The sequence below is a fragment of the Egretta garzetta genome, unplaced genomic scaffold (genome assembly GCF_000687185.1).
Source record: "Egretta garzetta isolate BGI_Z169 unplaced genomic scaffold, ASM68718v1 scaffold304, whole genome shotgun sequence".
Taxonomy (NCBI): domain Eukaryota; kingdom Metazoa; phylum Chordata; class Aves; order Pelecaniformes; family Ardeidae; genus Egretta; species Egretta garzetta.
In genome coordinates this window covers 346,362-359,937 of record NW_009259421.1, presented here as the reverse complement: position 1 = coordinate 359,937, position 13,576 = coordinate 346,362, and the positions used below count along the sequence as shown (strand labels likewise).

Here is a 13,576-nt window from a genome sequence, read left to right as displayed (position 1 = left end):
GGGGCGGAGGGCGGCGGGGCCTGGGCCGAGCCCACCGTCCTCGGTGGCTTTGCGGTGCGCCGGTGTCCCCTCGCCCCTCACCCGGCCCTCGCCGTGCTGTGGCAGGGAGATCTGCGCTACCCCCGGGGGCTGGGTTGGGCTTGACGGGTGCGGGTGTGCCCCTCGCCCGGCAGAGCTCCGGGAACGTCTGTCCTGTCCCCACCCTTTCCCCCATGAAGACTCTACGAGATGCGTGGCATGGGTCTCCTATCAGTGTTTGAGGTGTATATGCCAGAGCCGGTCTGGTATTTCGGGTCAGGTCACCACGGCTATTTGGGGCAGGCAGCCCCACATCGCCTCTGCTGTGTGTGGGGTCAAACCCTTCTGCCATATGCTTGGGAGCTCCGGTCTTGAAGATTACAGCCACTGGGTATGTGTAATTGTGGGTAAAAGTGATCAAAGGTAAATCTAAATCCATAGTCAGTTTGTCTAATTATGGGTCTGTCTCTGGAGCTTGTGAGTGTTTGGGAGTCATAAAAAAGGTAAATGTTTATGCGTGTTCTTGCCTGGTTCCTGTATATAAGGTAAACTACTTTGGTCCACCATGCATGTACATGTAAGAAGCTGATTCTCTTTTAGTACAATTTTTAGTTGAAGGATAAAGATTACAGTATTGCACTGCATGGAGTAGGATTTTTTTTTTTTTAGACCAATATGTAATCAAGCATATCATGATTTTAGTATATTACTAGGGCAGTTTCATCATCCTTTTCTCATCTACTCGTCAATTGCAGAGAACAATGATGCAAAAAGTCTGCTGGAGAAACTATCTGGATACTCATATGGTTATTCGTCACTAGATATAAGTTGATATTTAACTCTGATGATGTTTACAGTTACTGGGGTTTTCCATCTTGGGTTCTCAGGGTACTTTGTATGTGTAACGTTTTGTATGTTTTCTTCATGTGACTACATAAGGAGTTTAAATTTATTTCACCAATTGGTTTTAGAATTTTTGCATTCATAACTTGCGCTCACTATATCATCTGATGCCCCAGGCATATGGAAGTAATGTCTTGCCACAGTTTGTGTTTGGAGGCACCAAGCTGGGTCATTTCTAAATGACACCAGGTAATCTGTGTATTTATTTAATTACAAGATCATGTCAGTCGCAGAAATTCTTTCAGAAAATTCTTTCTTTCTGTATACTACATCACTGAACAGCTGTATGCTTAGTTCATCTGGACATGGCACTTGTCTGCCAAACCCTGGGGTTGTCTGGTACAACAGATCCCAGAACTGCAGACTGCGTGTAGTCTGTGAAGTACCTGAAAAAAGCATCATACTCTGCTCTTTGGATGATTTAATGCATTTGATGAGTTAAAACTCCTTCTTAAATTTCCAAGTTACTAAACTAAATCGGATATTTGGAATATAATTGTGGTGATGTTGTCTCTTTTAAATGTTCAGTCTTATCAGTTGAGATTGTGAATTATGTTGATGGTAGCTTAGAAACTAGCGTGATCTTTTGCCTTGCAGGATTCCTCAGTAAAACAGTTAGGAATGATTGGAAGTAGTGCTGTCTCAAAAAAAAAAAAGCAACAGTGCTTTTTTTTTATATAGTAGTGTTTCTCACCTTGACTGCTTTTTAGACACATGAAATAAATGTATCTACAAGAGTTTTCTGTAGCATTTGCTTGCCAAGACTTCTAATGCAAGGAAGAGGTGTACTTCATAACTTATGGTCCTTTTCTGAATCACAGATAAGAATTTATGCTGTGTCAGTTGGTCTTAGTATTGGTGATTACAAGCAGAACATAATTCTATTTGCAGTTTTTTGCTGAGCATGGAATGTATCCCATCTCTGGCTTTAATGTCTTGCTGACATCTACAGCTATGTAAGGCGAAGCACAGGAGGTTGAAGGAGATCCCCAAATACTTAATTTCACATTAGGTGAAGAAATTAGTCTTACTTTCTGCAGTAAATGAAAGTAGTCAAATCAGGAAAACTTATTAACCTATGTTTCATTTACTTGAGTACAATACATTAGTAGAGGATCTGTTACTGATATTCAGATATTAAAGTGTAATACATCTTGCTGTTCTAAGATGGTGTGTGAAAGGCCATTGTGAGGCAGACCAATAATGCTTTTTCTTTTTTTCTTTTTTAGAAACCAAGTGCTTGAAATGTTTGATCATGCATATAGCAATTATATGGTAAGTAAAATACTTGTTTGTTTAATTTTTTTGGAGTTGTTATTGCTGACCTGGGAGAGAAAGCAACCTACAGTGTATGACATTCTAGAGAAACATCAGGGAGGTAGGGGCAAAATGAAGCTAAAATAAATAAGGGCACCTGTGTAGCCTTGAAAAAGAAATGAACAAATGTTACTTTCGGGAAGACCAGTGTCAGGAGGGTTATGATGGCTTTCAGAATGGTAGCTAGGAATTGTTGGTGGTAACTCTGTTAATCTGTGCCTGATCTTTCTCAAACCAGTTTATCTCACATCAAGCTATGTATTGTTTTCATCTTTTGGTATAGTATTTGGTTAGAAATTCCAGACTCCTAAAAATACTAGAAAATGGAAGCTCAAGACGACCTGTCTTGTAGTCACCAGATTCTGGAGGATACAAATTGATCTTACTTATTTTGAAGGTAAAAATTATGTACAATATTTCTTCTGTGGTGAGGTATGTTAGATACATTTTGGTAGCTCTTTCACAAACAAATGTTGTAGAGCAAAGTAGAACAAAAAAGGGATCTGGTGTCATATCTTCGCATTATAGCCTCTTCTGAGTATATGACTGTCATATGACAGTGAGCCACGCTCGCTATGGTTTCTTTTAATATGACTTGTGATTTTCTGTGCAGGTGTCTTCATGTTCTGAATATGTGAGCCATTCTGCACTCTAATCAACCTTGAAATATGTTAGCTTAGTTTAGATATGTTCAAGAATAAAGAATTACTTAAGAGTGGACTGACTTTTCTCAAGTAACAATTACTTTCAAATATACTATAATACATTTCTGAGGAGTAACTGTGAAGTACTGAGGAGTAACTGAGGAGTAAATGTGAATAAGATAAATATAGAAGATGCATTCGTACTGAGTTTACATTAACAATCCTTGTGTACATTCTTTGTGGCTGTTGCAGAAACCCCTCTCTTCTAAGTTGCACCAGTTCCTGCAGGACAAACCGCTGTGTCTTGACAGTAGTATCTTGCCACATGTCCCAGTTTCTGTATTATGGTTTAATGCTTTAATATGTAGTATAAGCTTAAAAGCTTGTGAGTTACAATCTATACAGTACGTGAAAGTTATAAAATTAATGGATAGAAAGCCAAGCAAGAGTATTTTCAAAGTGGGTGTATTTTTTCTTCTTAACATTAGCTCTTGGTTTTGATACCTTAGCAGTTTAACAGGCCTTTGGTGATAATTTGTAACTAGTTACTTGGCACCTGGTTCTATGAAAAACACTTAGCTTGGGTTTCCCATGGCATTCTGAAGTAAAAACTGTTACATGTTTGGCAAAATTAGAAAAAATGTTCTATGCTGGTAGAAAGGATCTGTGGTCCTACTGTTCGTTGTGTGATAAATTGGAAACTGTAAGTGCCTTGCTACATCTGAAGCAAGAAAATTCTGCATAAAAGGGAAGAATGACTTCAGCTATCCTGGAAACTTTGAAGCCAGAAGGATATTTACTTGCCACGTATGCTGGAGCACTAAACAAACAGAAATATGCCTTGTTTGTTTAAAGTTGAAGAAAATATTAGGGTATCAGAATTGATTCTGACAGCAAGAGTATTTTTGCAGCTGCTTTTGAAACAGCCAGCTGAAAAGTTTTGTTTTTCTGTTTCTATTAATATATGTGTTTTAGACTTGCGTATTTAGAAGACTGAAAATTCATGTTTGCATGCAAGGGGAAACTTCCTTATCTTTTTTTTCGGTAGTTAACAGGGGTAAAAAGCTGCTGGTTTTTTTTGGTCCTTCAAGAATATTTGTAATAATCAGGATTTTTTTCTTGACTGTCAGAAAGAATATTTGAAACTGTCAGTCACTTGAGGCCGGTAGGTATTTCTTGGTTTACAGCACTAGTAGCAATGTGTCTTTTTTTCATTATTCGAGTACTGTGCAGCCCTGAATTTACAGTCCTGACATTAGGCAATAAGATCACTTGTTTCGTCAGAACGTGTAGAAATTCCAGAGTATCTGTTGAGCTCTATTTGTATGATGTTTTCCAATAGTATGTTTATTGTAACATTTGTGCTATGTTTTATATTTAATGGCTCTTCCTACCTTCCTTTGAGGTTCCTTGAAAGGGGAGAGGTTACAAGTTGGGAAATTACTTGACCCAGTAGTCTTGCCTGCTCTAGACAGAGAATAAGTGAACTTTTATTTTCATAATGCTTCTAGGTCCTTATGATTTTGTAAGACTGAAAGTCCATTTTCTCCAGAATTTTTATTACCTTTATTCTCCATTATTTAAGCCAGAGATCTTAGTTTTGACATTGCTTTTGTCATGTACTACTTTAATCTGTTTTTCTGAATACTTTGCACAGATACTCAGAAACATTTGAGCCATATTAAAATGATCTAGATTCTGGCTTTTGTAGTTGAACGTGGGGAGAACAGAGTCATACAAAGACCAAAATACTTGGGAGGGTGGTAGACAGGGAAACAAACAATCAGTTTCAAAGTAAGTTGCTGTAAGAGCTGTTTATTTGCAGAAGAATGTTTCTTCTTTCCTTCTCTGTTTCACGTTTGAATATAGATTATTTTTGTACTGTATATTTGGAAAGACTTTGAATGTGTTTACTTGCAGTTTCAGTGCAGTAATTGAACTTTTTCATCCTGCTACATGTTAGTTCTCCACTAAATGCAGAATTGGAGAGCACAGTACAGCAGTCAGTTTCCTGATGAAATCAAAAGAGAAGCTCCATCCCAAATCACTTGTACTGGGCTTCTAATAGAGAGGCAATTTCATGTGTGTTGTTGAAATTACTTACTTTAAAATTAATTTTTCTTAATGTCAGTGGCCGCTCTCAAAATTTTTCAGTAAACCTCTCCTATTGCACAATGATGAATTTCAAATTAGTGTCTATTTCATTTGATACCCCATTTCGGTGGTAGTTTAAACCTACAAAACTTGCATTGACTTGAGGTAATAGGAACAGGCATTTTATTCGGTGTGCTTGACTTAGGCAGTGGTTCCACTCCTGTTATTTCTGACAGATTGATGAGAAATAATATTACAATACAGCTTGCTTTGCAGAGTACTTTTTCTAGAAATATGTGAAGTTGCTTTTAAAAAAAAAATCTAGCAATGTCTCTCTTTAAAAAGAATTTGTTTTGTAAAAGGCTCAGTTGTGGCAAGCTTTTTTTGTGAATGTTATCTTTTGTTATGCCTTGTATAGTGTTTTACCAATCTATTATTTTACCTTCTTAAGTGAGTTCTCTTATCTGTCACTGATTGTGATCTTGAGTCACTATGTTCATTTGGAAATATTTCCTAAGTGAATTCAAAGTCTAATTACCACTAATTTTTCCATGAAAAATCAATGCCTGCATTAGTTTTAGGTTTTAACCTTACCTTTGAGATTATAACTTCTGCTTAAGAAACATTATAGGAAGTGTCATGTGTGCCTTGTGGTAGAAAGCACAATTAATTAGTCAAATTAAGTGGTGGGCTTTTCTTTGGATGTGCTGTTAGCTGTTCCAGACTTCTCTGGGAGGTTAGAGAGTGAGAGGATAAAGAAATCCTGTTGCTCTGTTCACAGGTTAATAATTTCCAGGCACCCAGCTGGAAAGCAGCTTTGCAGAAAGGGATCTGGGGGTCCTGGTGGATACCAAGCTGACCACAAGCCAGCAATGTGCCCTTGCGGCTAAGGCGGCTAATAGTATCCTGGGCTGCAGTAGGCAAAACATTGCCAGCAGGTGGAAGGAGGGGGTCCTTCCCCTCTGCTCAGCACTGGTGAGGCCACACCTGGAGTACTGTGCCCAGTTCTGGGCTCGCCCGTATAGAGATATAGGCATAATGGACAGAGTGTAATGAAGGGCAACAAAGATGATGAAGAGACTGGAGTGTCTTTCCTATGGGGAAAGGCTGAGAGTGCTGGGGCTGTTCAGCCTGGAGAAGAGAAGGCTCAGAGGGATTATCAGTGTAGATGAATACCTGAAGGAAGGCTGTAAAGACGACTGAGCCAGGCTCTTCTCAGTGGTGCCCAATGACAGGACCAGAGGTAATGGGCACAAACTGAACATGGGAGGTTCCCTCTGAACACTAGGGAACGCTTTTTTTTTTTTTTACTGTGAAAGTGGCTGAGCACTGGCATAGGTTACCCAGAGAGGTTGTGCAGTCTCCTTCCTTGGAGATATTCAGAAGTTGTCTGGAGACAGTAGAGGGCAGCTGGGTCTAGGTGGCTCTATTTGAGCAGAGGAGTTAGACAAGATAACCTCTAGAGGCCCCTCCCCACCTCAGAGATTCTGTGATTTTCCTGAAGTACAGCATAACTGGGCTTTGTTTTAACAGGCTCTGAGGATTTGCTGAAATGGCTGCAGCAGTTATAACTTATTCCCTTGTTTTGTTTCCCCTACAGGAGCATGCGTTTCCAGCTGATGAACTCATGCCTTTAACTTGTCGTGGACGAGTACGGGGTCAGGAACCAAGTCGAGGGGATGTGGATGACGCCTTGGGAAAGTTAGTGTTTGAAATGGTTACTGTCTCATGTAAACATCTAAGTACAGTTTGCAGCCCATAAAACTTGTTTCTTCAGTGGATATAGCCACAAACTTAAATTTGTTGAAAAAGATTCTATGAGTGCAGAGAAATCCATAATTTGACTCAAGTTCTCTCATGGGAGCTGGGAGTAATCTATTGGAAAGAAAGCTGTAATTGTGAACTTCTTGCAATTAGGCAGAAATAGTTACTTTTATTATTTCCTCCTATGATTTTAACTGATGTGAAATTGTACCTTAATTGGAAAAAGAGAATTGACCATTGAATGAGATGCAAAGATAGGGGTTTTTTTAATCATTCCCCAAGTATTTTTTGTAGGAAAGCCTTCCAAATGTGAGCTGATGTTTATGGTATTAGTAAATTTGATTGTTAAATAGGGGTTACAAGGGTTAATTATCAGCTGCACAGAACAGTAAACTGTTACTCATGCTGGCCTTAAGTGATATTTAAAATGCTTTTTAGTAGAAAGCTCTCTGAAAACATAATTAGTCAAATGATTATCATGTGTGTGGTAGCCTGAGGCCTTTGCCAAGGTATAAAATGTTGTTTCAGACATGGAAATTCTTCATATTTTTCCTTTTAAGATAGTTTAGTACTGATCCTTTGGATCACAAAATGTAAATGTAAGGACTGGTTTTCTCCATGTTAAATTGAATGATCAAAGACAAAGTTGAATTACTCTAAATGTGTTTGTAATTGATTTTTTTCACCACAAGGAATGTTGTATGTGTGCTGTTCATGTTTATAGAGCACAGACTTAATAACACATACCTGATGCTTTTTTAAATTAGTATCACTGCTTAGTGTCCCTAAGTAGAATAGGACTTCACAGCTGAAGTCCATGTCTTAAATACTACTTCTAATTCACTCTATGATATTGAGCATGTAATTTTGGTTATTTTTTGTTATCTACAAAAGTTCCTTAGTCTAGAGATTCCTATGTAAGCCTGCTGCCTTGGAGGTATTGAGAGATACAACTGATGAGAAAGAAGTGTCGAGAAAACATATTTTTAAACCTGGTCATGCATTCTTTGTAATGACCTTTTTTTACATAGTCACATACTATCATTTGAGTAAAAATACCTTTCAGCCCCTTAGATGCGTTGAATAGTGTAAGTATCTATTATTTTTCTGTATACCTGCTTTTTTCTGTTCCTAATAATCAGCTGTATTACTATTTATCACATTTCTTATATAATAATTTTTCTTGCCAGTTGGCTCATCAGTCATGTTCTATACAAGCTTTTGCAATCACAAAATGACAGGGTGAGACAGCTAGGTCAATCCTGCTTCCCTGGATGGCTAGGGAGTATACTTGCACACCAGCCTCCTCTATAGCTGTGCAATGCATAATCTTCCCTCCCTTTTGGATGGAAAAATTGTTTATTTGTTATGCAGTTGTGCATACGTGCTAGTTAAACTCTTGCTCTTGTAGAATGACACTCACAGAATGTCCTTACATCTTTACAAATTAAAGAAAATTATAATCTATGACCACTTAATTAGAATTTTAATTACGCTCCATGCATAGTCACATGTTATCTACAGGGTCTCAAACATTGGGCACTTGCTTCTATTCTTGATGCTTTTTCTTCAGTAGCGTTTTAACTGTTGCCAAAGGTTTCAATTTTAATACCATCGTATTCTGTAAGTTCTATTCTATGTGTGTTTCTTAACGTAAGAGCAATTTTATTGGATTAGGCTGAAGGTCCACTGAGCTTGGTATGCACTAGAACAGGCCAAGAGAAGAAATACATGAGCAGGACAAGCCTTACTGTGATATACCTGTTTCAAACAGTATGGATCTGACTTTGTTCTGTCTTTATGGAATAACTAGTTCTTTAGTTCAACCCAGCCCCTTGCTAGTGCTGGATGGCACCAGGTGAAACTTACTGTGAGCAACAGTGAATAGCAGATTTGCATCCACTTTTGTCATGCCAAGTGCAATTTTAACATCTTTGTATAACGACAGTTAAGACTTTGCTTTTGCAGGCTGAAGAGTGCTAGTCTGTTCACTTGTTCTGAGTACAGAAGCTGCTATGTACTCTCAGCCCCCCCTTACTGCCCTTTATTGTCCTTTTTCCTGTTCCGTTATATCCCACATAGAAGTTTCATAACAAAATAACAGCTTTTTCTTTAGTCTTTCAACACTAATTTTAACACTGAGTTTGATTACAACAAATTGCAGCTTTTTCTGAAGTAGGTAATTGGGACAGTGTCTGGAAGGAGAGGTTTAGCTTGGAATGATTTTTGATCTTCCTAAAACTTTTATTAAGCCAACACTCTTTGTTTTTTGAAAAAAAGAAAAAAAAATAGGTTGGAAAAAGACTTTGAACCATTCTCCTGTGTTTCTTAGTAGGTTTGATTGGAGACTAGAAGGAAAAATTTAATTTGCTTACAGGAAGTTTGAAAGCTTTGCAGTAAATAAAGGTGTCTTTATAATCGTAACTTGTTTCAGTCAGCTCCTATTCGGGTCACTAAGAAAGGGAAGAAACTTAACGGTGTTTTGATATTGTGTACTATAGCAAATAGTGATCTGTGAGAATTTAATTTCTTCTGCAGTATTGGCTACTATTAAATATTAATATTTATTATTAAAATAATAGTAATAAATATTTAATTTTGACACATATAGGTCAGTAGTCAATCTGCTTTAAATTTTGTTTCATAGATTTTCACTGACCTTGATTGATACGTTGGACACTCTTGTGGTAAGTTTAATCTATTGGTAAACCTTGATAAAACAAAAAGGTTGTCTTCTGATGCTCAAGACTCATTTTTAGGTTTCTATTTTGTTAAATTATACGTTAAAAATTACTAATTTCTCTTCACCTTTGATCTCTGTCTATCTGTTGCAAGTGGCTATTGCTTGTAAGAACTTCCAAGTGCTGCGATGGTGGAGTTTGTTGGAAAAAAAAATAATAAAAAAATATAGCAGTTCCTTCACATTTCATTGATGCTTTCTTATCTTGCTTTTCTTGGGCTCTAACTTAACAAAAAAGTATGTGAGTTTGCTTCCTGTTATAGTCTAAAGCAACATGCTGACTTATAGGTGAACACCTCTTAATACCTACTGAATTATTTATGTTTTTAAATTGGATGTACATGTTTCTTGGATGAAGTTGCATGGACTTAAATATACAATAAAAAATGCAACCCTGGACATGTTTGCCAGGAAATGATGCCAAACTTCCTATGTTCCATCTCTTATTAAAAGATTCCAATCATTAATAAACTACTTTTTGTTAGATTTCAATCCCTTTGACATACTTTGTCATCATAAAATAGAGCTTGGAAATCAGGAACTTTTGGCCATTTACATCCACAGGTAAATCTAAAAAGTTTTGAAAATCCTTACTGCACTGATTTGGTGTGTGAATCATATAATGCTCTATTTCTCTGACAGCCATTCCCTTTTTTTGATGTGCTGTGAGATGACCCTTGTTGAAAACGCAGAGTCTGGAACTCCCAGGCTCTACCAGACACTCAAATGGATTATTGTGCTTTATTTATTATTTTCTTGTCTAAGAGCAGGATTAACACTTGCGGAATTTAAAGGCGCTTATGATAACAAATTGGATAAGTCACAAAGATTCTTAAAGATTGATTGAACTAAAAGAAAGTTGATGTGAAAGAAATTCTGTAGGAAATGCCCAGGCTGTTCTTCAGGCACAAGGAGAAAACTGTTGTGAGGAGGAAGACTGCTAGGAAGACGATTCACTGAGCTTAGGATGTGGGTCCTTAGTCCATGGATAGGAGGATTCTGTGAAATCAGAGGTGTCAGAGCAGGCCAGTCTTTGCCCATTCTGCCAGCACAGCCTGCAGCCCACTGAGTCCTGTTGTGTTCCAGTCATGGCATGGGAGTAGGGGGAGGAACAAACAAATAAATCCCTGGGTAATAGTTTAGATACATTCTCAGTGACTTTATTCTTTGCATACAGCTTTTACTCGCTTCCATGTATCTCATGAGAAAACCGATAATACAAATATCTGTTTGCCCTGTATCAGAGTATGCCCCTGCAGGACCAGAATATCAATCTAAGGCATGTTAAATGCTTTCTTTTTTAATTCATTGCACTTGTTCTTCCACATCTGAGTGTGACTGTATTAGCTATGTTGGAACCTAAACACCTGGTTACATTTGTATTTCAGGTGTTAAATAAAAGCAAAGAGTTTGAAGAGGCTGTAAAAAAAGTCATAAAGGATGTTAATTTAGATAATGACATAGTTGTATCTGTCTTTGAAACCAACATAAGAGTCCTTGGGTGAGTAACTTTTGTTTTCAAAACTCTTAAAAATGTGTGTTTTAGCTAAATAAACTTTCTGTGCTGTTTCACCTCATTTAAAACAGTTGTGCCTTTATCAGTTAGCATAGCTTGCCACCTAGCCTAAAAAAGATTTTAAAATGCTAGGCAGGAATTGATGCAGTGGTACTGAATCAAGTTGGCCCTCATCTAACTGCTGCATGTGTAGCTTTTTTGATTAAAAAAAATTGTGCTTGCTGAGGTAGCAGTGTTTTTTCTTAATGGAAACAGTCTTACGGATTACACTGTTCAATACTTGATTTAACAGATAGAATATTTCTGTACTTAGGGTAATAGGTTCTTTCAGGTTGGAAGGGACCTCTGGAGGTCTGTAGTCCAACTTGCTGCTCAAAGCAGGATCAGAGCAGGTTAGTTTTAAGCTATTATATGTGCTTTTAGAGGTGTTGGTTGTTATTTTTGACTAACTACATTGACAAATCAGTGATTCAACTATAGGTTAGGCCTGAGTTGTGAACAGTAAGAATTGCTTCCAAAATACTGACAGCTCACCTTGATTTTAATTGGAGTTGCATCTGCTCAGCATTTCCGAAAATTAGGGCTGTGTGAATATAGCACAGTTAATTACATAGTCATCTAAATTGTAGAAATTGCTGCATTGCTGTTGAGGTGAATATACCTATTGATATGTGGATAATTTTCTTGTGTTTAGAGGTCTCCTAGGTGGGCATTCAGTGGCAATTATGCTGAAAGAAAAAGGTGAATATATGCAGTGGTACAATGGTGAACTTCTGCACATGGCAAAGGAACTAGGCTACAAGCTTTTACCTGCTTTTAACACCACTAGTGGTCTCCCTTATCCAAGAGTAAGTTCTGTGGTTTCTGCAATTCAGAATTACATCTGTAAGCAAAATTTTTGTTGTTTTTATCTCTGTTTCCAAAACCACTTGTATATTAATGAAGTGTACAGAAAATCAAACACTGTTAAATTGCTCATTTGTAATACATGCTACCTGGTATTTTAAAATACAGTTTTAGTCTCTCTGAATCCCTACCTTCCCGGGTCTGAAAATTCTAGTATACTTTGTTGTGGGTAAATAGTAACTGCAGAAATCTTGTCTAATCACTGTCTGCTGGCTCCTTGCTACTATAGGCGCCACCAAGTATCTGAGGAGAGTAGTTTTTGGTTTGGTAAGTCTCTCTCATTAAGACAGTGAAAGAGCAACTTGCAAGCACTTGATTGTGTATTTAGCACAAAACTGATTAATCTTCATGGTCTACACCCACATTTTTAAGGGGGCAAAGGTAGCTGTAATCTAAAAATATTCACTTAATGTAAAAACTTCCATCAAGTTTAAACAAAGCATGGTACGTACTATTTGAATGACAGAAAACAGCTTCCTGTGCATATCATCCACTGAGTTTGTGAGATGTGGCTTTGATTGGAAACTTTCTCATAAGTTAGAAAATTATGCTCAGTAAATCAGCATTTTTCTAGTGAAAATGTCTAATTCAAAATGTTCAGGTTTGACAATCTTCTGCTGAGAGAGCCCTCTCTAGAATGCAGGAAGTTGTTGTGCCTGCAACAAAAGCAGGTCCATCTATCAGGTATTCTCTGTAGCCAGGAGGAGTGAGATATTTACAAAGCTTGATTTCCGTGAGCACTTGTGATGCTCTGAGTTTCTGGTAAACAAACTGCTAGAATTAGATTTTTCAGGGTGGTATTCTTTTATTCGAATGTCCAGTGAAACAGGCATTGGTAAAGCTAGTCCTTGTTTTGGAGGGTTGAGTATTTTGGGTACTTCTGAATAATTCTATGTGTATGCTTGAGTTGACAGTATGTGGTAAACCAGAGCAAAACTAAAGGGGTGCATGTTGTGGTTTTTTGTTTTGGGTTGGTTTATTTTTTCCTTGCCTTTGGAAAAAGCATAGATAATACAGTTGCTCTGTAGACCTATCACAGGAGTGTAAATTCTTTCAACTAGTAAAAATAAAGATGATAATCTCTACTTTTCTCTAGGTTAACTTAAAATTTGGCGTAAGACATCCAGAAGCACGAACAGGAACAGAAACTGATACCTGTACAGCTTGTGCAGGTACCTTGATCCTTGAGTTTGCAGCTTTAAGCCGATTCACAGGAACATCTATATTTGAGGTTTGCTTTCCATGATATCTTATTTTTTTGGATTATGTGTTCATCAGTGTTCTGCTACATTTCTGTAATTTTGCAAAAATAATTTTGAATTTATCAGATGAGTGCATATCTTAGCTGTTCTGCACCGAAAGTTTGCATGTGTTCAGATTTGTTGTGTTTGTGGGCTTTTTTTTCCTAAAAGTGTTAACTTGACTGTTTAAAAAACATAGGAAGTAGCTTTGTTTGAAAGTAGTTACAGTCATATAGAAGTAAACAAGATAAATATACTAAAGACTAGCTAGAGGCTAATACTTGCATAGTTTTTGGGAAGAGGGGTCAGGACTAGGAAGAAGAGAAGTGAGATACTTGTTCCTTAAAATGCAGCTTAAATAAAAGGCAGAAGGGTAAAAAAAAAATAAAAATCATACTCGTACAGTTCCACTGAAGTTGTGCATATTGTCAGC

At 37.4% G+C, this 13,576-nt stretch overlaps 1 protein-coding gene across 4 annotated transcripts in view; it reads left to right on the top strand.

The window, feature by feature from the left end:
* The first annotated feature begins 25 nt into the window (after positions 1-25).
* EDEM3 (ER degradation enhancing alpha-mannosidase like protein 3) overlaps positions 26-13,576 on the top strand; it is a 32,309-nt gene continuing 18,758 nt past the window's right edge. The window contains exons 1-7 of one of the 4 annotated variants that reach the window (XM_009636899.2): positions 26-441; positions 2,151-2,196; positions 6,577-6,677; positions 9,388-9,427; positions 10,869-10,981; positions 11,691-11,844; positions 12,999-13,133. In XM_009636899.2, coding sequence (XP_009635194.2) covers positions 371-441; positions 2,151-2,196; positions 6,577-6,677; positions 9,388-9,427; positions 10,869-10,981; positions 11,691-11,844; positions 12,999-13,133 — 660 coding nt within the window. In that variant the 5' untranslated portion in view covers positions 26-370. Of the gene's footprint in view, positions 442-2,150; positions 2,197-2,553; positions 2,636-6,576; positions 6,678-9,387; positions 9,428-10,868; positions 10,982-11,690; positions 11,845-12,998; positions 13,134-13,576 lie in introns of those variants that run through there. The other 3 variants (XM_035892455.1, XM_035892456.1, XM_035892457.1) reach the window with 3 other exon arrangements.